The sequence below is a fragment of the Gigantopelta aegis genome, chromosome 15 (assembly GCF_016097555.1).
Source record: "Gigantopelta aegis isolate Gae_Host chromosome 15, Gae_host_genome, whole genome shotgun sequence".
Taxonomy (NCBI): domain Eukaryota; kingdom Metazoa; phylum Mollusca; class Gastropoda; order Neomphalida; family Peltospiridae; genus Gigantopelta; species Gigantopelta aegis.
The window spans coordinates 9,412,561-9,437,272 of NC_054713.1; the positions used below are offsets into that span (position 1 = coordinate 9,412,561).

The 24,712-nt window shown below is 40.7% G+C and overlaps 1 protein-coding gene across 5 annotated transcripts in view; it reads left to right on the forward strand.

The window, feature by feature from the left end:
• Nucleotides 1-19,649, forward strand: part of LOC121390066 (probable cationic amino acid transporter) — a 32,491-nt gene extending 12,842 nt beyond the window's left edge. For all 5 annotated transcript variants that reach the window (XM_041521776.1, XM_041521777.1, XM_041521774.1 and 2 more), the window contains exons 2-9: nt 4,269-4,549; nt 7,946-8,173; nt 9,209-9,417; nt 10,751-11,106; nt 12,942-13,066; nt 14,558-15,071; nt 17,476-17,603; nt 18,793-19,649. In XM_041521776.1, the coding sequence (XP_041377710.1) occupies nt 4,303-4,549; nt 7,946-8,173; nt 9,209-9,417; nt 10,751-11,106; nt 12,942-13,066; nt 14,558-15,071; nt 17,476-17,603; nt 18,793-18,866 (1,881 nt within the window). In that variant the 5' untranslated portion in view covers nt 4,269-4,302 and the 3' untranslated portion in view covers nt 18,867-19,649. The remainder of the gene's footprint in view (nt 1-4,268; nt 4,550-7,945; nt 8,174-9,208; nt 9,418-10,750; nt 11,107-12,941; nt 13,067-14,557; nt 15,072-17,475; nt 17,604-18,792) is intronic.
• The last annotated feature ends 5,063 nt before the right edge of the window (nt 19,650-24,712 follow it).

The window sequence follows — 24,712 nt, forward strand, 5'->3', positions numbered from 1 at the left end:
CCCCCCCCCCCCCCCCCCCCCCCCCCCCCCCCCCCCCCCCCCCTAAAACCCCAGTGCACACGCGCCTGATTTATCGTCAAATGATATGCGTTTTTCGATCATCCACAATACACTCGTTAGCCCTGAAAACGCGTCTCCGGGCATTATCTTTATTTCAAAAATTTCCTCCCGACTCCCTTACAGATATCGCTCCCTTTGGAAACTCAGCTCAAATTGTGACCCCCGTTTTACAAAGTCTTCGATCCGCCCCTGAGTCATGCGTAAGCCTCTCCCAACGTTTTACAAATGTATAAAAATACAAATCTAGAGTTATCTAAACACAATTCATATCAGTATCGCAAAAGGATGTATTGGATTTACACCATTGTAATGGCTGAACCAAGATGAAATAAAGACCCCGACATTGGCAACGGAAAACGGTATCTGGCAGTCCGTTTTACAAACATCGATTTACACTTTTGTAGAGTCAGGTAATTTAGCATACACGTATTACGCAGGCTAAAATTTATCTTATTACAAATGTTTTTGCATCGCACGCATAGCATGTGTATTTTAGTAATTAAAACCTGTCCTCGACCACAATAAATCATTTAACTTCCCACTGTGGCCCTATGGAATATATCCATCTAAAGTTCAAGCACGCTGTAATGGGCACAATCCAGAGATTTGAAGAAAGAGAAGTAAAACACTAATACAAGGTAGCGGTACAGCGCTCGACTGATGCGCGATCGATCTAGGATCGATTCACGTCGGGCTATTTCTCGTTCAAACATGTGCTCCACAACTTGTGTAACAAAGACCGTGGTATATACTATCCTGTTTGTGGGATGGTGCATATAAAAGATCCCTTGCTGTTAATCAAAAGGAGTACTTCACGAAGTGGCGACAGCGCTTTCCGCTCTCAATATCTGTGTGGTTCTTAACCATATTATAACAGTAAATACAATGCGTTGAGTGCGTCGTTAAATAAAACATTTCTTTCCTTCCTTGTACAAGGAAAGGAGTTTTGTTTTAATGACAGGGCGGAATTTAGATCAGTTGATAGAGCGTCCGTCCACCTGAGGTATTTGGATCGTATGATCGAGCCTCATCGTCGACCCATTGGGTTTCCCCCCGTCCTAATCAATGCTCACTAATGATGTATCAAAAGCCGTGTTATGTGCTGTCCTGTCAGTGTGGAAAGATTCCTATGGAATAATATTTTAGCTGGCTTCCGCTGAACACCACGTGTCAGGATTTCCTAATGTTTGACATTCAATAGCCGATCATTTACATACAGGTTTTCACAGAGCACTAGATAGAATCAAGAATCCCCACCCCCTAAAATAATCCCCCCAAACTATACAAATAACAATAACAAAACACTCCCCCAACAACACAGCAACAAAAGCAACAAGAACAAACTAACCCCAAAACCCGAACAATACCTGTAAAAAAAAAAGAAAACCCTACAAAAACCCCCCCACCTGTCCCTAAACACACATCCCTCCTCAAAAAACAAAACAAAAAACCCAAAAAACAAAACAAATATATATATATATATATATATATATATATATATATATATATATATATATAAGAAAAAAAGAGACAGAGAAAGAAGTAACAACAAACAATCAAGTTGCATTTAAATAATATTATACCCTAATTTGTGGATGGTTATAAACGATTACACCCATGAAAAAAATATTTTCTTCACTACGGCGATAGAAATAATCCGAATATCCACCAACTCCCACGACCTCCAGCCTATTTGGCTATTGGCTATTTTACCTGTAGGATATTAGTGCAGGTTTGTCAAAGTAGTCGTAACAAAGAGTACTCGTATATATATATAGCTCTAGTTATTTCCCCTTAAGATCAATTATTCACTACTTCATATGTAACAGCTGCTGTTAATAATTTCTCTCTTGAAAAAAGCTTCCGCCCGAGAGGCCAAAGACCGAAGGATCGATCCCGTTCAGTACACTCATCATTGAATTATTCCCGTTTCAAAGAAAAGCGAAGGAATGTTTGTTTAATGACACGTCGACGCATTTTTAACTACGGCTGTTCAGAGAGTAACATATGGTTATTTCGAAATTTGGTCGAGAGAAAAAAAAGAAAATAATCTTGCTGCCGCCATATATACACCACTATCAATAAAGAAACGCTGTTAAAAATGATAACAAGGCTGATAACTCAAATTGGTTTGCTGTCAACATATTAATTTTTTGCATGGTAGTTACTAAGCGACTGTACTTCCTGGAAATGCAATATATCGGCAATGCGTGGTTTTGACTGTTGCCAAGGTAATCGAAGAATTGACAATGGTCGTTCATTGTTCTGTAAATCACAAAATGATTGACGTTATTATATAGCTCAAAAATAAACATGATTCACCAAATACAAGGTCTCTTCTCGTCTGTTAATCAATAGCCGATTTTTAATAAATCAATGTGCTCCAGTGGTGTCAAACAAAACACATTTTTAAAGGGACATACCCTAGTTGTTGTTGTTGTTGTTTTTTTACCGGCCTCGGTGGCGTCGTGGTAGGCCATCGGTCTATAGGCTGGTAGGTACTGGGTTCGGAGCCCAGTCGAGGCATGGGATTTTTAATCCAGATACCGACTCCAAACCCTGAGTGAGTGCTCCGCAAGGCTCAATGAGTAGGTGTAAACTACTTGCACCGACCAGTGATCCATAACTGGTTCAATAAAGGCCATGGTTTGTGCTATCCTGCCTGTTGGAAGCGCAAATAAAAGATCCCTTGCTGCTAATCGGAAAGAGTAGCCCATGTAGTGGCGACAGCGGGTTTCCTCTCTCAAAATCTGTGTGGTCCTTACCGGCCTCGGTGGCGTCGTGGCAAGCCATCGGTCTACAGGCTGGTAGGTACTGGGTTCGGAACCCAGTCGAGGCATGGGATGTTTAATCCAGATACCGACTCCAAACCCTGAGTGAGTGCTCCGCAAGGCTCAATGGGTAGGTGTAAACCACTTGCACCGACCAGTGATCCATAACTGGTTCAACAAAGGCCATGGTTTGTGCTATCCTGCTGTGGGAAGTGCAAATAAAAGATCCCTTGCTGCTAATCGGAAGAGTAGCCCATGTAGTGGCGACAGCGGGTTTCCTCTCAAAATCTGTGTGGTCCTTAACCATATGTCTGACGCCATATAACCGTAAATAAAATGTGTTGAGCGTCGTTAAATAAAACACTTCTTTCTTTCTGTGTGGTCCTTAACCATATGTCTGACGCCATATAACCGTAAATAAAATGTGTTGAGTGCGTCGTTAAATAAAACCTTTTTTTTTTTTTTTTTTTTTTACCCTAGTTTTTAAACACTATGGCATATTTTTGATAACTGAAATCATACTTTACTTAGATTTTATTGTTTAGATTATCCATTTCCCTACATTCGAGATGTTTCTGGTCATCCTGGTGTTTTTTATACCACAAAATACATTTTTAATATTTTTAAAAACGCACGTGCGTCTGAGAGGTAACAATTATGGAGTCGAGTTTTAGTCTATTTTAGAGGGTATTTAACCATTTCAAAGTCACAGACTCGTGTTTCACTGTATTGTAACATTATCCAAATGGGTTACAGGTTTGTAGATTAAACAAACTTAGTGTTAATTTTCATTGGCTGAAACTAGGATCTGTCCCTTTATTCTGACATTGAAATTATATACTGACATGTATGCAAAAGTGAATAGTAACCTTAAACCGAATGACCTAATCTTTCTTTCTTTCTTTTCAATTATTTTGGTGCTTATATCCAATTAAGGTTCCAGCACGCTGTGATGGGCACACACCTCAACTATATGGGCTGTCTGTCCAGGACAACTACTTGGGTTAGTTGTTAGTGGTTAGTGAGAGAGAAGAAGGTGTAGTGGCCTTTCACCTACCCACTGAGTTGTTAAAACTCACCCTGGGTGGGAGCCGGTACCGGGTTGCGAACCCTGTACCTTCCAGCCTTATGTCCGATGGTTTAACAACGACGCCACCGAGGCCGGTATGGCCTAATCACTGCGCCACCGTTTCCTGTTTTAAACTTTGACAGTTATATCCCTTTTACAGGTTGCTAACCAAAGCTCTCTTAGGCTCTCTTAAACAACGTCGCATCAACTTTACAATTATGGATAGCACTGCGAGATCTCAAAGTTTCGGTCACTTAGTGAATTAGACCCCAGTTTCAAATCCTCAGCTAAACGTCTCCACTAACTAACTAACTAAAAAAAAAAAAAAAAAAAAAAATTTTTATTGGATATTTCTCCTTTTGTTACAGGTTACCAAAAATAAGCTGAAATGGATTACCGGAAATGAGGTCAACCGCTTTACGGCTTCTGAGCCGGATATCACGCCGCCGACCATTGAATTCGGCGAAATCTGACAGCGATGAGGTGGACTTCAAGAAGTGTCTCTCGACCTATGACCTGGTCGCCCTGGGGGTGGGGAGCTGCTGTGGGACGGGCATGTTCCTGACGGTGGGGCTGGTGGCCAAGGAACTGGCAGGACCCGGGGCGGTGTTTTCCTTTATTATAGCAGGCATCGGATCGTTACTTTCAGGTTAGTACACTGTTAGGGTACTGGGGCCTAATTCAGAAAGCTTTCTTGGGCTCTGCTAGACAACAAAGCATCCTCTTTGCAAGTCTTTTAGCATTGCACTACGACAATCTGATTCAAATTAGCTCTACTGGTCTACCAGTAGATCTAACAGAATTACGTAGATTCCCATGTCCAGGTGACATTTCATCTATAAATAATTTAAATATCGACCAATTATACTTCTCCTTTTATAGCGCTATTCGGGAGCTTACAAATTCTAAAAATATTGGGCGAAACTATTTATGCAATAGGTGAACTTGTTGGTCTATTTCAACATTGAAAAAACAGTGGTAAAAGTGCAGTAATAAACTCTGGATTGTATACTAGTATAATCAGATTTTATAGCTATACCATCACGGGGTTTTTTCCGTCTTGAAACGAATTTTATATAAAATTTTATATTAAAATTAGTTTCCAGCATACTTCGTAATTCAACCGAATCATTTCGTATACCCTCGGCATAATCCCGAATGTTTTCAAATTCTTTTCAAATCACTGGCATGATTTTGCAAGTAAGGTTTTGATTGGTCAAATGAAAGGTCAACTGGACATGAGCTCCAACGGGATGCTGTTAGATCCACATGAAATAGTGGAGCTAATTTTAATTAGATTGGCACTATGAGATCGCAAAGTTCCGAGAGTTTAGTGAATTATGTAGTTATGCACTTAAGGTGCTCTTAGGACCCTCGACCCACTGTCACAAACTATCGTAAGCCTAGTTTTGCACGCAAATGTAAATCTACGACTAAACCACATTTTTTAGTACTGCTAACAGTACAACTAATATAGTTTAAAGTACACGTATTTCATTTTCTTTTGTCAAACACGTGTAAACGTATGCCTGAGATTATTACTAGTCACCTGTTATGACTTACACGCGTGCAACTACATACATTTATGATACTTAAACACCTGCGTTTAAGAAAAACAGTGTTCGTAAATTCGCCCCATGATGTTTTGAGAAATGAACCCCTGATTCATAGATTCAATGACGACTGATACTACTCCAAATACAAATAAATAGCAATAAATAATTGTGATGAAGGTGATAGTAATGATAATATATAAAATGACGATGACGTTGATAATTATGACAATATAAATATGATAAAAAGATCAAGACGAGCAGAAGAAGAAAAAGAAGATGATGATGATGATGATGATGATGATGATGAAAACGAAGACGGAGGAGCAGGAGGAGAAGAAGAAGACGAAGAAAAGGAAGGAAGGAAATGTTTTATTTAACGACACACTCAACACATTTTATTTACGGTTATATGACGTCAGACATATGGTTAAGGACCACACAGCTATTGAGAGAGGCAGGAAGGAAATGTTTTATTTAACGACGCACTCAACACATTTTATTTACGGTTATATGACGTCAGACATATGGTTAAGGACCACACAGCTATAAAGAGAGGCAGGAAGGAAATGTTTTATTTAACGACGCACTCAACACAGTTTATTTACGGTTATATGGCGTCAAACATATGGTTAAGGACCACACAGATATTGAGAGACGAAGGAAGGAAATGTTTTATTTAACAACGCACTCAACACATTTTATTTACGGTTATATGGCGTCAGACATATGGTTAAGGACCACACAGATATTGAGAGAGGAAGGAAGGAAATGTTTTATTTAACGACGAACTCAACACATTTTATTTACGGTTATATGGCGTCTGACATATGGTTAAGGACCAAACATATATTTAGGGAGGAAACCCGCTGTCGCCACTTCATGGGCTACTCTTTTCGATAAGCAGCCAGGGATCTTTTATATGCACTATCCCACAGACAGGGTAGTACATACCACGGCTTTGATATACCAGTCGTGGTGCACTGGCTGGAACGAGAAATAGCCCAATGGGCCCACCGACGGGGATCGATCCCACACCGACCGCGCATCGAGCGAGCACTGTACCACTGGGCTACGTCCCGCCCCAAGAAGGAGCAGGAGCAGGAGGAGGAGAAGATGAAGATGATGATGATGAAAAAGAAGACGAAGGCGTAGAAGAAAAAGAACAAGGAGGAGGAGAGTAACAAGAAGAAGCTTAAGAAAGAAGGATGAAGAGAAGGAAAAGAAAGAAGACGAAGAAGAAAAAGAAGAAGAAGAAAGAATAAGAAGATTGAGAACCGGAATGAGGAGCAGAAGGAGAAGAAGGAATAAGAAGTAGTAAGCAGTAGTAATACAGTGAAACCGGTCTAAACCGGACCCTGAACATACCGAAATCCTGTCAAAACTGGCCAAATTTCTTGGTCCCGAATTTTCTCTTATTTAAACCTTGTATTAAGACCCTGATAAAACCGGAACCTGTCCATTTCGGAAACCGGACTAATTTTTGGTTCAGAAATATAAAATCCTTAATTAATTAACCTGAACAAACCGGCAGAAGAAGAAGAAGAAGAAGAAGAAGAAGAAGAAATAACAATGATGATGAGGAAGAGAAGCAAGAGTTGGGGGAGATAAAGAAAAAACAAGGGACAGCAGCAGCAGAAACAGCAGCAGCAGCAACATCAGCAGCAGCAGCAGCAGCAACATCAGCAGCAGCAGCAGCAGCAGCAAAATAACAGGGAAGAGAAGGAACACCTCTTTAAAAATGGGTTTCCGAAATATCGCCTCTTAAGATAGTTGACTGCTTAACACAGGGCAATCTATGCTCTAAGATGATTTGAAAGATGTGAGAGGTTGTTTGTAGGTTGCATAGCACCAAAGAAGAGAGTACCGTGTCAAAGTTCGACGTGCACCGTCAAATATTTACGGAGTAAAAGCAGCTGTGGATGTGATTGGTAGTAATATGTGACATTGACTATTTGTGCAAATACTATTATCCATTGACAATAAATAAATACACTTTTATTTGTTATACAGTTGTTATGCAGTATATACCAGAGGTTGAAACTAATGCGGGGTACCCCCAAAAATGGAACTGCAATTTTCAGCAAAAATGACGGTTGCTATTAAAAACATAAATTAAATCTCTTACATGATACGTGACCCCCCATTTTCTTGCAGCTAGATTAGATGTGAGGTGCCACACTTTCTATTGCTGTACTTCCTGGGTGTGTTGAAACGCTGCTTATATCAGTTTTATTAGTAAACGTTAACATTATCGGCAATAGGAATTGATTTGGTCTAATGGAACCTGTAAGGACGATTGCTGTTTAATGGAAACTGCCACTTGTATGGATTTGATGACAGTTACAAAGGATAGCTGCCACATCGCAAGATATAACTATTACTAAACATCTTCGTTAAATAATATATAGAAAGACAAGCGATTGCGATGTTATGACAAATCTAGACATTGGTCTGGGTTTGGTATGTAATTTATACATTTTACTTTTCAGGCATATGTTACGCAGAGTTAGCCTCTTCGTGTCCAAGAACATCCGGTTCTGCGTACATGTATAGTTACGTCACAGTTGGGGAGCTCGTGGCTTATGTGATTGGCTGGGGACTGATTGTGGAGTACGTCATTGGAACTGCTGCCGGGGCTGTCGCTCTAAGCGCTACTTTGGATTCTATTTTTAACTTCGCATTTAGCAAACTGCCAGAACTTCACTTTACAGTTGGAGGTGAGCTTTTTTCTACCCTTCCCCCAATTTTCTAATAAGAGTGAATTCAGGAGCTTTAAAACGGTGGAGGTAGCAACTGTTAAGTAAGCTAAAGCACTAGATGTTGATAGCTCAACGATTCCTTATTGGGTTTCCAATACTGTACATCAAAGGGGATATACAGTGCCTGCAAAACATTAAAGGAGTGTGATATGCGCATCCATCACCCTCCCACGTATTTGCCAATGTAGAATATAATATATTTTCTGCTAGTGCTTTGTTTAAAGGGACATACCCTAGTTTCAACCAGTGAAAACTAACACTAAGTTTAGTTAATCTACCAACCTGTAACACATTTGGATAAAGTTACAACTGAGTGCAACATGAGTCTGTGACTTTGAAATGGTGAAATACCCTCTAAAAATAGACTAAAACTCGACTCCATAACTGTTACTTCTCAGACGCACGTGCGTTTTAAAAAATATGAGAAATGCATTTTGTGATATTGAAAACATCAGAAATTATCAAAAACACTTCGAATGTACGGAAATTGATAATTTAAACAAATAAAATGTAAGTGAAGTATGATTTAAGTTATCAAAAAAACACCCACCCGGTTATAATAGTAAAAAACCCCCCAAAAAACAAAACAAAAAACAAACCAAACTCGCGCACATTTGCATGCCCTAGTAGTGTAAGACAGTTAAGAAATTGTTCAGACCGTACATGGTTCCTCGTGCACGAAATATAAACATACTCGCAACCGTTGGGATAACAGAAACGACAAAAACCCCAAAGCAAAACCATATTCAAAATCATATCCATGTAAAATAGAATCCAAGGGATATTTAATTGTTTAGAAAAAGCCACGAGGTAACAGTAGTCCATGCAGATGTGTACACCCATCACTTAAACTAAGCAATTAACTAACTGGTTAAGTAAGTAAGTAAACAAATAAGTAAGTAAGTAAGTAAGTAATTAAGTATGTAAGTAAGTGTACAAGTAAGTAAGTACGTTAGCAGGTAATTAAATAAATAAATACATTTTTCGATACAGGTCGGCCATACTTCGATTTCATCGCCATTGCCGTGTGTCTGACGCTCACGTTCATCCTGGCGTACGGCGTGGAGCTGTCGACGTCGGTGAACAACGTCCTCACATGCGTCAACGCCGTCGTGTGGATCTTCTTCATCGGCGCCAGCGCCTCATTCGCACAGATCACCAACTGGACGGCGCACGGATTCTTCCCGTTTGGTGCAAATGGGGTAAACAAAATGACTGTTTACTTAGTTAATTGGTCTATTCTTTTAGTTGCCTCCACCCGTCTTTCCTGATTGGCAGGTGTATATTTAGTAGAATAATAGACAATTAATTTCGTTTCAACATATTTTTAGGTGCTTAAGGTTCAAGCACGCTGTCGTGGGCACACACCTCAGCTATCTAGACTGTCTTTCCAGGACAGTGGGTTATTTGGTAGTTGTTAGTGGTTAGTGAGAGAGAGAAGAGAGTAGTGTAGTGGTCTTACACCTACCCACTGAGTCGTTAAAACTCGCTCTGGGTGGGAGCCGGTACCGGGCTGCAAACCCTGTACCTACCAGCATTATGTCCGATGGCTCAACCACGACACCGCCGAGGTCGGTTGCCATCGTAACATGATTCCAACAAACATAAAGACGCGTGTGCGGGGGCAGGGTTTTGGCAGAATCTCCCCCACATGCGTAAGGAACATTTTCTTTTCCATTTCAATATATTTTTCGGTGGAGCATAATTTGACAATGCAATTGCAATTTTTGATAGTCGCCTCTGACTAGACACAAAAAGAATACGTACTGGTATTATTAACATCACAGGGTGTGGTAGTGCATTTGATTTTACCAATCTGCTGCGTCATGGCATGTCTTAATATTAGTCTTTGTTTAATGGTATGAAGACAATGTAGGCACTTATGTTATTAGCATGTAGTGTATCATGAACCGTGTCACCATATTACTGAAGAACATTAAAACATTCTCCGACAAATAACCTTTCACCCCAAAATGGTAATGGACATCATCAACCGGCAGGGTGTATCACTGTAAATAATTCTGTAAGTAGACTGTCCCATCTAAAAAGTTCCAAAGAATCGTGAGTGGTCGTTTTTGCCCGAACGTACTACTAGGCCTACTTTGGATTTTTGCAGACGGAAAATACTGTAATCCAATTTTGTGCTGTTAATGCACATTTAAATATGTTTAGTTAAATTGTTTATTATATTACCAGGGCATATATGTTTTTAAGTCAGGCTGATCAAAGTGAAGCACCTTTCCATAAATCACTGCGTTTGTTTACACTGTGCATACAGGAGTAGTTGACAGGAACTGACGTCACTTCCCTTCCAAGCTAGAGTACCAGACGCGAAGAAAACGAATCAAAATGGCTGACCCCAGCTAGCAGGAATAATTATTTTTTTTTTATTTTTTATTATTATTATTTTTAATTAATTCTAAAAGTACGCTTTTTTTCATTTCTTAAAATGTCAGTATGTGTAGGTGGTTAGGGTATGCATATTTTCTACATACAAGGCTTATATTTGATCTGAGTGTCCCTTTAATTCTCCAGGTAATTCGAGCTCTGCCGATTGCCTACTTCGCCTTCATCGGGTTCGACACCGTGGCGTCGTCTGGCCAGGAAGCCCAGGACCCTCAGAAATCCATCCCCAAGTCCATCCTGTGGTCAGTGGTCATCAACACGGTGGCCTTCTGTTCCGTGACGCTGTGCCTCACCCTGGTTCTGCCCTATTTCTCGCTCCACACCAACACCGCCATGGTGGACGCGTTCAGCCAACGGGAAGCTCCGCTCGTCAGATACGTCATTTCCGTCGGCGCCATTTGCGCGCTTTTCGCCGCGACGTTCGGATCAATGTTTCCGCTACCTCGAGTCCTGTACGCTATGGCAGACGATGGGTTGATATTCAAGTAAGCTTAGTGTTTGTTATTATCAGAGTGAGATAGTATTTTTGATTGAATTCATATAGATGAGAACTATGGTGCAATACTAGGCCTACTACTACTACTACTACTGCTACTGCTGCTGCTGCTGCCCCCCCCCCCCCCCCCGCCCGCCACCACCACCACCACTACTACTACTACTACTACTGCTACTACTACTATACTACAACTACTACTAGCCTACTACTACTATTACTACTACTACTACTACACTACTACTACTACTATAATACGACCACGAGTACGACTACTACTACTACTATACTACTATAATACGACCACGACTACGATTACTACTACGACTACTACTATACTACTATAATACGACCACGACCACGACCACGACTACGACTACGACTACTACTGCTACTATACTACTACTACTACTACTATACTACTATAATACGACCACGACTTCTACGACTACTACTACGACTTCTACGACTACTACTATACTACTACTACTACTATACTACTATAATACGACTACTACTACTACTACTACGACTACTATACTACTATAATACGACTACGACTACTACTACTACGACTACTACTACTATACTACTACTACTACTACTACTACTATAATACGACTACTACTACGACTACTACTAATAATAATTGAGAAAAAAAAAAGGAAGAAAAAAACCAAACTAATAAAAGATAATGCACACAGAGGAATATTGGGGAGAACGAGCGATCGCGGTGGTTCACAAGACTGGTTTTTTCACTTAACGTTAGATGAATGTGATGCGATGGCATAGGTTAAATTATTCGCGAATATTGGCTCTACTGAACACGCCACAAATGTAATTTAAAAAAATATATATTATTTGAGTTGAAAATATTTCATATTTTTTTTTTTTTTTTTTTTTTTTTTTTTTTTTTTTTTACAAGCGCAATGTGTTTGTGTGTGTGTGTGTGTGTGTGTGTGATGCTTTGTGTGTAATTTTATGCTAACTGCATGGTACTCATGTGAGTTGTATATTGTTCCTTTTATGAACGATATGTTCGAAAGACAATTTAGTGTACGATTAATCAAATCCAACTATTTTATTAGTTCATAACGTCTATCATGGGCGCGGCTTCTGAACATTTGAGGAGCTTCATCCGTATCTGGCCTAAAACAACTGGGGTGGCAATACAAAAGTGACCAGTACACAGTAATATTAACAAACAAATAAAGTTTTGCAATTTGGTTAATATGCATTATATGCTTAAATAAAAGAAAACTCATGACTTTCAAAGTCAAAGCGGACATGGAATTTAAGTAATGCATCATTTGTCAGTATAGGGGCGAGACGTAGCCCAGTGGTAAAGCGCTCGCTTGATGCGTGGTCGGTCTACGATCGATCCACGTCAGTGGGCCCATTGGGTTATTTCTCGCTTCAGCCAGTGCACCACGACTGGTACATCATAGGCCGTGGCTTGTGCTATAAAAGATCCCTTGCTGCCAATCGAAAAGAATAGCCCATGAAGTGGCGACAGCGGGTTTCCTCCCTCAATATATGTGTGGTCCTTAACCATAATGTCGTACGCCATATAACTGTAAATAAAATGGGTTGAGTGCGTCGTTAAATAAACCATCTCCTTCCTTCAGTACCCAACTGCTAAACATGTTTAGTCTTAGTATAGATAGTGGGTCTTATCCAGTAGGCAAAAAAAAAGAAGAAAAAAAAGAAGGAAAACACACACACACACACACACACACACACACACACACACACACCTCCCAGGATCCGGGTCCGTATAATATGCTTACCGATAATTATGACATTAAATTTTAATGATAATTTCAGACAGTTTGCCAAGCTTTGTCCAAAACGGAAAACTCCGAAGTTGGCTACACTGGCCGGAGGACTGGTTGCCACGTTACTTGCCGTCACTACGGACCTCAACATGTTAATTGAACTCGTTCTTATTGGTAGGTCCAACAGATTTTATGCACATGCTTAAACTCTATATTTTAATATCATTTTATAGTATGGCGCATTTTTGTTGACGTCTGACTGCACAAGATGTTTGCTAACCTGAAGCAAATACCAGACATGTATTATTATTATTATTATTATTATTATTATTATTATTTGCAGTGCCATTCTTCTTCTTCTCTTTGTTGTTCATGTTCTTGGTGTTCTTGTTCTTGTTGTTTTTCGGTTTATTGTCCTTCTCTTTATCAAAAACACTGAACATACGTAGTTATTTATATTAGTTTCAGTACGGTTAAATGACCAAAGCAGTATCCTAACCGGACGCCACGACTGGTACATCAAAGGCCGTGGTATGTGCTATCCTGTCTATGGGATAGTGCAGATAAAAGATCCCTTGTTGATAATCGAAAAGAGTAGCCCATGAAGTGGCGACAGCAGGTTTCCTCTCTCAATATCTGTGTGGTCCATAACCATATGTCTGAGGCCATATAACCGTAAATAAAATGTGTTGATTTCGTCGTTAAATAAAACATTTCCTTCCTTCCTTCCTAACTGGACGATAGCGACTCGAGCGACGAGCGACATTCATATCCCAAACAGACACGACCATAACGACAATCTTCTTTTTAAAATTGTTATCAACAGTTGAAACCGCCGAGTAAAAGTTGTTTTATTAGTTAATATATGTTTGCAGCTAAAATCTGTATCCTAACCGGCCGACCGGCCTCGGTGGCGTCGTGGTTAGGCCATCGGTCAACAGGCTGGTAGGTACTGGGTTCGGATCCCAGTCGAGGCATGGGAATTTTAATCCAGATACCGACTCCAAACCCTGAGTGAGTGCTCCGCAAGACTCCATGGGTAGGTGTAAACCACTTACACCGACCTGTGATCCATAACTGGTTCAATAAAGGCCATGGTTTGTGCTATCCTGCGTGTGGGAAGCGCAAATAAAAGATCCCTTGCTGCTAATCGGAAAGAGTAGCCCATGAAGTGGCGACAGCGGGTTTCCTCTCAAAATCTGTGTGGTCCTTAACCATATGTCTGACGCCATATAACCGTAAATAAAGTATGTGTCCACCATCTTTTTTTATCCAGTAGCAGCAGCGATGGTTCATTACTTGGAGCCGTTAGGACTGGTGGACCGTAATTTTTATGAATCGAACGCGTGCGTTGAGGAAATTAACGATGTCTCAAAAGGGAGATTACATACAAACTGATAACTGAATGCATTACCTCTCCGTACAGAAATCTGTCAAATATGAACAGTGGCGTAGGAAGGTGACAAAAATGGGAGGACACATAAATAAATAAATAAATATTTTATGGTGGAAAGCCAAATTGCATGTTGATTTATCACCGATGGGCTTGTCAGGTGTTTGTGTGCAGAGCGGGGGGTGGGTGGATGGAGGGGAAAATAAATAGAACGTTACGTAATTGTTTGACGGCCCTTAATGGAATATTTTATTGTTACGTTTTGTTTTCAGGAACCCTAATGGCGTATGTCCTAGTAGCTGTGTGCGTCCTACTGCTGAGATACAGGAAAACAAGCGACAAAAAACAGTCGGAGTCAGATTTAATAGCAAATCATCATCTAGAACCGGATGTGGATCAGGTAACCGGAAGTGACCGAGACACCGGAAGTGATATAATCTTAAATGGCGGAAATCAGGTCGGCGACGGACATAAAGAAAACCTTCCGTCGTGGATGATCGACAGCTCGACCCCTTCGATGAAAACCCCGCTATTGGAAGTCTCAGAGGACAATGTTTTCAAAGTGGACGTTGCCAAGCAGCGCTGTTATAAAATGCTGCACCACTTTAGAGACCCTGGTTTCCTCCTGACCGTGTTGTTAGTGTGCGAGGTTGGGATAAGTGTGCTACTGGCCAAATTCTTCGAGCTGCTGTTTCTAGCGAACGTTGCCCTGTTGACGTTGACGGTCATCCTAATAACAATATTTGTGATCTGTTTCTGTTTTCTGCTGCTGTGTCCACAGACAGGGTGAGTTGATGATAAGATTGTCGTACGTGGTAGTTATCACGATCATCATAATTGTCTTTATCTTCAACATAGCATTTATTGTCATATCCACCATCATCATGATCATTGTCATCATAATCACCACCACCTCCACCACTTGTACCACCACTACCATCATCACCACCACCACCTGCACCACCACTACTATCATCATCATCATCACCACCACCATCACCACCATCATCTGCACCACCACTACCATCATTATCATCACTATTGTACCATCATCATAATCGTTATTACGGTGATTATTGTCATGAACATCATGATTATGATCATGAACATCATAGTCATTGTCGTCGTCGCCATCATCATCATTATTATCATCATCATCATCACCATCATTACCACCACCACAATCAGCATCGGCTCCATTATCTTTACCATCATCATTATCAAATGACTAATTTTCATCACACATGTTGGAGAGAACACAGGTCAGGTCAAGCATTAGGTTTTAACGTACAGGAGAGCACACGCAGCCCGACCATGGTCGGTATCGGCCGAGAGTTGGTTTTGGTCCTATTGAATTTGCAAATTTCCCGTAGGATTACAGCCAAGTGGAAAATGTTGCGTACTGTGTTGAAGGTAATTTTGACGCATAATTTAGAATGATTAATCAAAACTGAAAATGGAGCTAATTGGTTGATTTGACTTGGTTGATCGAAAGGTAGCTCCTGAAGAGAATTTTATTTAATATCACACGGCGATTTCCAACGCACGTGTGATATCAATTTAAAGAGATCTGATTGGCTGCTTCGCGGTGATGACTATGACGCCAAACATATACTAATTCAGTGACATAACATAAAAACGACCGATATTGATTGATCGGCGACGTACACGTTAACTGCTAGCTGACGTACACGTCGTCAAAACATTTTAGTTGCAAAATACGTTTAAATTTCGTTTACACCTGCTTTTAAAAGTAAAGTAAGAAACAGAATACAACAATCGTGTTCGTTTAAAACTGTTTTTAAAAGATATGTACGAAATAGATACAACAATCGTGTCCGTTAAACACGATTAATTTTATCTTAAATCTCGTTGCTTACAAATGTATCCAATTCGCTTTCGTTCGTTAGATGAGCTTGAAACGAACTGGTAAAATAAATGGTGTGTAACAGGCCATCGTGTAGTGTTCTTTGTTACTACCATACAGAAACCGGCCTCGGTGGCGTCGTGATTGAGGCCATCGGTCTACAGGCTAGTAGGTACTGGGTTCGGATCCCAGTCGAGGCATGCGATTTTTAATCCAGATACCGACTCCAAACCCTGAGTGAGTGCTCCGCAAGACTCAATGGGTAGGTGTAAAGCACTTGCACCGATCAGTGATCCATAACTGGTTCAACAAAGGCCATGGTTTGTGCTATCCTGCCTGTGGGAAGCGCAAATAAAAGATGTTTGCTGCCTGTCGTAAAAGAGTAGCCTAGTGTCAGAATGACCATATGTTTGACGTCCAGTAGCCGATGATAAGATAAAAAATCAATGTGTTCTAGTGGCGTCGTTAAATAAAACAAAATTTACCATACAGAATATTGAAATCAGCATTCCTACAAGCAACAAAACCGTAGGACCTATATTTTTTAGTTATAGATTTGTTTATGGATTCAGTTATCAGTCTGCATGTATCTCCTTTTTCAATCATTATTCATTTCCTTAAGGCGCGCAGTCGATTTATTTGAACCACGGTCTACCAGGCCTAACGGGCCCATCTAACGAGGAAAATAATTCAATATAGATTTATGCGACATTTTTGGATTGTTGTCCTTTTAAGCATATCGTGTCACGGGCGGGACGTAGCCCAGAGGTAAAGCGCTGACTCTAGGATCGATCCCCGTCGGTGGGCCCATTGGACTATTTCTCGTTCCAGCCAGTGCACCACGAATGGTATATCAAAGGTCGTGTCATGCGCTATCCTGTCTGTGGAATGGTGCATATATAATATTCCTTGTTACTAATGGAAAGATGTAGCGGGTTTCCTCTCTAAGACATGTCAAAATTACCAAAATGTATAACATCCAATAGCCGATGATTAACACAACAATATGCTCTAGTGGTGTCGTTAAGCAAAACAAACTAACATTTTGTCAAAAGCTGCTAACGAAATAAATAAAGATATGCAGTTCCTTTCCTCAACATACGCGGGGGTTCACGTTGAGAAATTTAAAAATATTTCCCCGACCTAGATACACGTCACATGTATGACGCGCGTTACGCAGGAGATCACTTTGAGAAATCTTAAAACTGTATAATTTTCCTGACCTATATACACGTCACACGTATAAGGCTTGTTACGCGGGAGCTCATGTAAATAAATCTTAAACTATCTAATGTGTAACCTGTGTTTATTTTGCCTCCTCAGTGTTGTCACTACGTTCCAGTCCCCCTGTGTGCCCGCCCTACCTGTAGGAGTGACATTCTTCAACATCTACCTAATGGTGTCACTCAGTGCCGCCACCTGGTGTGCGTTTGCAGTGTGGATGACAATAGGTACGTATGATTTGTTTTTTGTTTTTCTAAACGCTAATTGTGATGAGTATCCGCAAACAAAAACAAAACGAAATTCCGTAATATAAAGTCAGATTTAATCCAAATTAAAAAAAAACACCAATGAAAGTAGGGGCGGGACGTAGACCAGTGGTAAAGCGCTCACTTTGGGATCAATTCCCATTGGATGGCCCATTGGGCCATTTCTCGTTCCAGCCAGTGCACACCAACTGGTTTATCAAAGGCCGTGGTATGTGCTATCTTGTCTGTGGGATGGTGCATATAAAAGATTCCTTGCTGCTAATTGAAAAATTCTTGTCCTGGACGGAGGAGCCGGCCCAGGCCGACACCTGCGCCCATGACAGGCGTGTGCTACATCAGCTTGTTCTGAATGTGCACATTAAACCTTATGACCTGATCTGACCTAATCGAAAAGAGTAGCCCATGAAGTGGCGACAGCGGGTTTCCTCTTTTAATGTGTGTGGTCCTTAACCATATAACCGTAAATAAAATGTGTTGAGTACGTCGTTAAATAAAACATTTCCTTCCTTCCAATGGAGGTAGATCTTTGGCTTGACAACGACAACATATATTCGAGGGGGAAAGAGTTTGTTTTGTTTAACAACACCACTAGAGCACACTGATTTATTAATCATCGGCTACTGGATGTCAAACATTTGGTAATTTTGACAGTCTTAGAGATGAAACCCGCTACATTTTTCTCTATTAGTAGCAAGGGATCATTTATATGCACCATCCCACAGATGGGATAGAACGTACCACGGCCTTTGATATACCAGTCGTAGTGCACTGGCTGGGAGGACAAATAGCCCAATGGGCCCACCGACGGGGATCGATTCCAGACCGACCGCGCACCAAACGAGCGCTTTACTACTGGACTACGTCCCGCCCCTAAATAGTATAGTAAATGCGAATATTGTTAACTTATTGTTAACAATAATAACAAATACATATATCAAGAATTTTGCTTTTTAAAAAAAAAGTAATGATTGTTTCGATAAGTGTATGGATTGTCGAGACTAGGTATGCCCTATATCCTTAAAGAATCAACAGGAAGGACATTTTATTTACGGTTATATGGCGTCGGACTGAAGAATCAACAAATACTAAGTTAGTAGATAAATAGACAAACAAATAAATAATACTCATTTTTTCCCCCCCTTTCTTTCAGGATTTCTGGTTTACTTTTTCTATGGTATCAAGCGGAGCAAATTGGAACTGGAAAAATCAGAACTAGTGAACTGAAATCGTCCATAAATGACAAAGGACCTACTTCCAGAGGAAAATGACTATGCAAGCGCGTGTGCAAGAAATTTAGCAGGGGGTGGTGGGTTAGAGTTTGGCTAGCGAAGTTTATGTGTTTGTGGGGAGAGGGGAGGGCGAGACATGTTCCAAAGATAATGTATTGAAAAAGAGAAAGAACAAAAAACAGCTTGAGCGGGGGTAGGGGTGGGATGGGTGGATGGGTTGAATGCCCGAAACCCACCCCCTACACACGTGCCTTTTCTGTATCTTAGGAAGCCATAACCGAGGCCCGTCAGGACGACGTGCGATCGCGGTCTCTCGTCACTGGTTTTTGCGCCTAATATTAAAAACACGTAATGTGATAGAAGATGGTGGTACCAGTCGAACTCCTTGCAAGCACTCGCCCCTCCCCGCTCCGAACACGTTTAGTGCTAGAACCAGTGCAATCACGGGAGACAACTCGTGCGTATTATATGAATGTGGCTTCCAATTATTGTATGGGTGTTGAACTGTATGTAAAGAGCAATTTAATTGCGTCAATAAAAGAGTTTATGGCTGTGTAATATTATATATAGAGGACAAATACCAGGGACCTATAACTCTCGCATCTTTGCGATACCGCAGTGTAATGCGTAAAAAAAGAGTTTAAACGAGCTTTATGAATTGGGGCCCCTGATCAACATGTAAATGAGGGAAATTTCATTCAGGTTTATAGTGGACCGAAGAAAATAAAATATTTTTGCGCATGTTTTTATTTATTATTTAATAAATATTATCATTATTGTATAGTTTTAATTTATATATTAGTACCATTAAATTATTGTTCACTAATGTACGATATATAAAATTATTTAAATATATAACTGCGTTCGCACTTACTCATTTTAAAGTAATTAACATACTACGGACTCCCAATTTTCGTAGGGGACAAGTTGCTGTTCCCCCGAATTAAACGAAAATGCCTGAATCTGAATAACATCATTTATTCATATTAACATTACTACCAAACAACTATACTCTTTAAAAAAAAAAGAAAAAAAAGTAGGGGAAGTCTAATAAGAATTTACAATTGCCAAAATTGTAAAGTATACTACTCAAAAGAATTTAAGGGTCAAAAATTTATAACCAAATAAGTTTCAAAGTGTATTAGATTGATGATGTAAACTACACCAAAAATTTAATTTATTGTTCCATATTTACAAAAAAACACAAATAAACGTCACTGTATACAAGAAAGTCACATGACATGCTGTCAAAGTTGAAGGTTGTCAAACATGGATTTTACACATTAGAACATTCGTTTAATAGTGTGTGAATCCACCCCTGGCGCGAATACACTCGACACAGCGTTGCCTCATGCTGTTGATCAGACGTCTGAAGAACTCTTGGGGAATGGCCTGCCACTCTGCCATAAGAAGTTGACCCAGATCATGAAGGTTGGCCGGAGGGGCATGGTTATCCCGAACTCTCCTGCCTAATTCGTCCCAGGCGTGCTCTATTGGGGCCAAGTCAGGCGAATATGCTGGCTAATCCATCCTGACGATACCTTGTTGTCTGAGAAAGTCCGTTACCACCCTGGCGCGGTGGGGTCTGGCATTGTCATCCTGCAGAACTGCCCCGCCGCCAATCTGCTGAAGGCCTGGGAGAACCAACGCCCGGATAATCTCATTCAGATAGCGGATTCCATTCAGATTGCCATCCACCACATAGAGGGGGGTCCTGTGGTGGATAGAGATGCCGCCCCACACCATGACGCTGCCACCACCGAACCGGTGACGTTGTCTAACGTTAACGTCAGCGAAGCGCTCCCCAGGACGTCTGTAGACACGAACCCGACCGTCGTTGAACTGGAGACTAAACCAGGATTCATCAGTGAACATCACTCGACCCCACTAAACACGTTGCCACCGCAGATGAAGTGTGCACCAGTGACGTCTGGCCGTTCTGTGACGTGGTAGGAGTGGTGGTCGAACAGCCTGGCGACGGCAGCGTAGATTATTGGCTCTCAGACGATTGCATATGGTTTGATCAGACACTCGAGTTCCAGTCGCAGTCCGCAGATTGTCACGTAATCGGCGTGCAGTGGTTGTGCGTTGACATATTGGTGATGTAGCGGTCCTCTCTATTTGTAGTGCTTCGGGGTCTTCCCGAACGTGGACAATTTCGAACAGAATTCGTTGCTTGGTACCGTTGCCACAGTCGGCCAACGACACTCTGACTGACACCAAGTCTCAGAGCAACATTTCTTTGCTATTGCCATCCTGAAGCCAAGCAATAGCCCTTCCTCGATCTTCGATAGTCAGTTGAAGTCGTACCATTGTCGAATTTGGAGTGTGCACCGTACACGAACGCAAGCTCCAATTATACGGAAATTCAGCATTGGGAACATGGAATACACGTGCAAAGCGAGAAAATGAAGCGCTTTGTGAAAAAGCAAGTTATGGGCACTTAGCAGACCTTTCGCTTTCGCCCTAATTTACGTGCAAATGTAAGCATGTTTTCGCCATTAGAACTAGTCGACAGTGTCAATGTCAGTGGATTTTAATTCATTTATGGGTTGCTTAGACCCACTTTCGTCAAAATGGAACAATACCATGCGTGACATTATGGTCTAGCTAATATAATTGACATTCAGAAAATAATGTCGAAAATATCGTCTGACCCTTAAATTCTTTTGAGTAGTATATATTAGCTAGGGGAATAGTTATATGATAATAGTGAATTAATTGGGCAAACATTACAACCGGTAGTTCAGTATTACAGTAGGTTTTATGACCACCAAAGATCTTGAAGGACTATTGGGGTCAGAAGTGAAATTTGACGGGGTTTTTTATTATCAGTAAGTCGCAAATTCAAACAATAAACATGACTAAAAATAAAACAATAACTATGATCAACAGAATGAAAAAATATTGACAGAAATAATGTTCCACAGTGATTAATGGACCTTCCTGGAAATTGTCAAAACCGAGAATGACGCCCCACGTACGGGGCAACTGCGTGATGCACGTGCAAACTATGGAATGTGTTTCGGTGCGTTGATAAGCAGACCTAAACGTTCTTTACTAGAATGTCTGGTCAAAACTTATGTTCGATCTAATAGTTGATATTAACATTAATATTTCAGGTTCCCCTACTTTTTTGAAGAGTATATTTTATTTATTTATATTTATATTTATATATATATATATATATATATATATATATATATATATACTGAATAAAAAAAGAAACTTCCGATTTGTACATATAGTATTTATTGTGTGATGAAATTATATAGGTAGTATTAGCCTTGAGCTGTATTATCAGGATTCATCGATTATTTTTGCACTGTTAATCGTCGACAACGTGAAATTCAATTTGCACGTGCATGCCTGGTTTGACATGTCCCGTGTAGTATTTGGTCAATTTGTTTTACTTGTCTTACTGACATTGTTGTCAAGTGAACAAAAACGCTTAAAAATCTGTAATTTTTTTTTACATTGTAGCATTTTTAGTATGCCAAGAATACCCAATAATTTACGCGAACGGGCTATTGGCATGCTTGATGCTGGCATGTCGACAGAAGACGTTGCAAGGCATGTTGGGAGTTCTAGTCGAGCGATACGGAATCTTCGCGTAAGATTTCGAACGACAGGAAGCACCAACGACTTGCCACATCGTGGACGTCCGCGTGTTACAACGCGTGGTCAAGACGCTATATCATGAACACGCATTTGCGCAATCGATTCCAAACTGCCACTGCTACTGCTGCTAACACACCTGGGCTTCATAATAACCGAATCAGTGGGCAAACTGTTCGTAATCGTCTGCGGGAGAACGGTTTACATGCACGACGTCCTTACGTCGGATGCGTTTTAACGCAACGACATCGTCTAAATGGTCTTAATTGGGCACGTGTACACATTCGTTGGATACGGCGACGCTGGAATACCGTTCTTTTTTCTGATGAATCCAGATTTTCTTTACGTGGTGATGGCTGGGTGCGCGTCTACCGTAGGAGAAATGAACGCTATGCTGACTGTTGTGTTCTTGAACGAGATCGTTTCGGGGGTGGGGGTTGTGTCATGGTCTGGGCAGCCATTGCCCATGGTTATCGTTCACCACTAGTCGTCATTGATGGCAATTTAAATGCTCAACGTTACCGCCATAACATTCTCGCTCATCACGTCATTCCTCTGTTCCATAACAACGCCAACATCGATTTTTCAGTATGATAATGCCACCTCTCATACAGCTAGACACACTGTAAATATTCTTAGGACAAATAACACTGAGTTCATTGATGACTGGCCCGCTAAAAATCCTGATCTCAACCCCATCGAGCATGTCTGGGATAGTCTGGACAGACGATTGAGGCGTCGTCCCAACCCACCCGCTAACGTCAACGAACTTCGTCAAGCGCTCATTCAGGAATGGAACAATATTCCACAGGCAGAAATCAACACTTTAGTCAATTCTATGCACCTGCGATGCACTGCAGTGGTCAATTCAAGAGGTGGTCATACCCGTTATTAAGTGTTTTTTTTCTTTTTCTAACCCCTACCACACTTGGTCAAAATTTCTCCCAGTTTTTGTTAACCTATGGCCATGATTTTTGCACCAAACGATGCATCATGGAACACTTTAAACGCATATATAACAATTATTCCCCCGGTTTGTTTTCATCAAGTTATGTTCAAGCAAAGTTAGCGGAAGTTTCTTATTTTGTTCAGTATATAAGTATATAAGTATATAAGAGTGAGTGTTTGTGTGTGTGTGTGTGTGTGTGTGTATATATATATATATATATATATATATGATTGCAAATGAATAGCTAAGCATTTGTTTATATAACTAATATTGTGGGTAGAATGATGGAAGTACATAGTGAAATGGTTTGAGGCCAGGGGCCTAATTCATTAACTCTTGCAACTTTGCGATCTCGCAATGCAATGCTAAAAGACTTGCAAAGAGTATGCTTTGTTGTCTAGCACAGCTTAAGAGATCTTTGTGAATTAGGCCCCAGCTCATTTTGCCCCAATATCTATCGTTTTTGTCCAAATTAAGAGAATTCCCCCCCATTGTTCCCTCCCTAGTCTCGTACGCTTAAACTGGTATAACTAAACCAGTTTAAAATGCAAGTGAACGCGAACACATTTTCGTATCTCCTAAGTTCAAGGGCCATAACTGACAAAAATGTGTAATCGTCATTAAAGTCGAACTTTATTTGTAACAGTGATCTAGCTCAGTCGGTTGAGCGTTCGCCCGAGGTGCTTACGTTGCAGGATCTAATCACATCGGTGGATTCATTCAACCGATTGGATTTTTGTCTCGTTCCAACCAGTACACTACAACTGGTCAAATACCCCGTCTATGGGAAAGGAAGGAAATGTTTCATTTAACGACGCACTCAATACTATTTACGGCTATATGGCGTCAGACATATGGTTAAAAGACTACACGGATATTGAGAGAGGAATCCCGCTGTCGCCACTTCATGGGCTACTCTTTTCGATTAGCAGGATCTTTTATATGCACCATCCCACAGACAGGGTAGTACATACCACGGCCTTTGATATACCAAAGAAATAGCCCAATGGGCCCACCGACCGGGATCGACCCAAGACCGGCTGCGCATCGAGCGAACGCTTTACCTCTGGGCTACGTCTCTCCCACTTTCTTTGAATGCTGATAAAATGAATGAAGTTAATGCACTCAACACATTTTATTTACGGTTATATGGCATCAGCTGATAAAATGAATGAATGAAGTTAATGTTTTATTTAACGACGCACTCAACACACATTTTATTTACGGTTATATGGCGTCAGCTGATAAAATGAAGCAAAATGAAGCGAAATGAA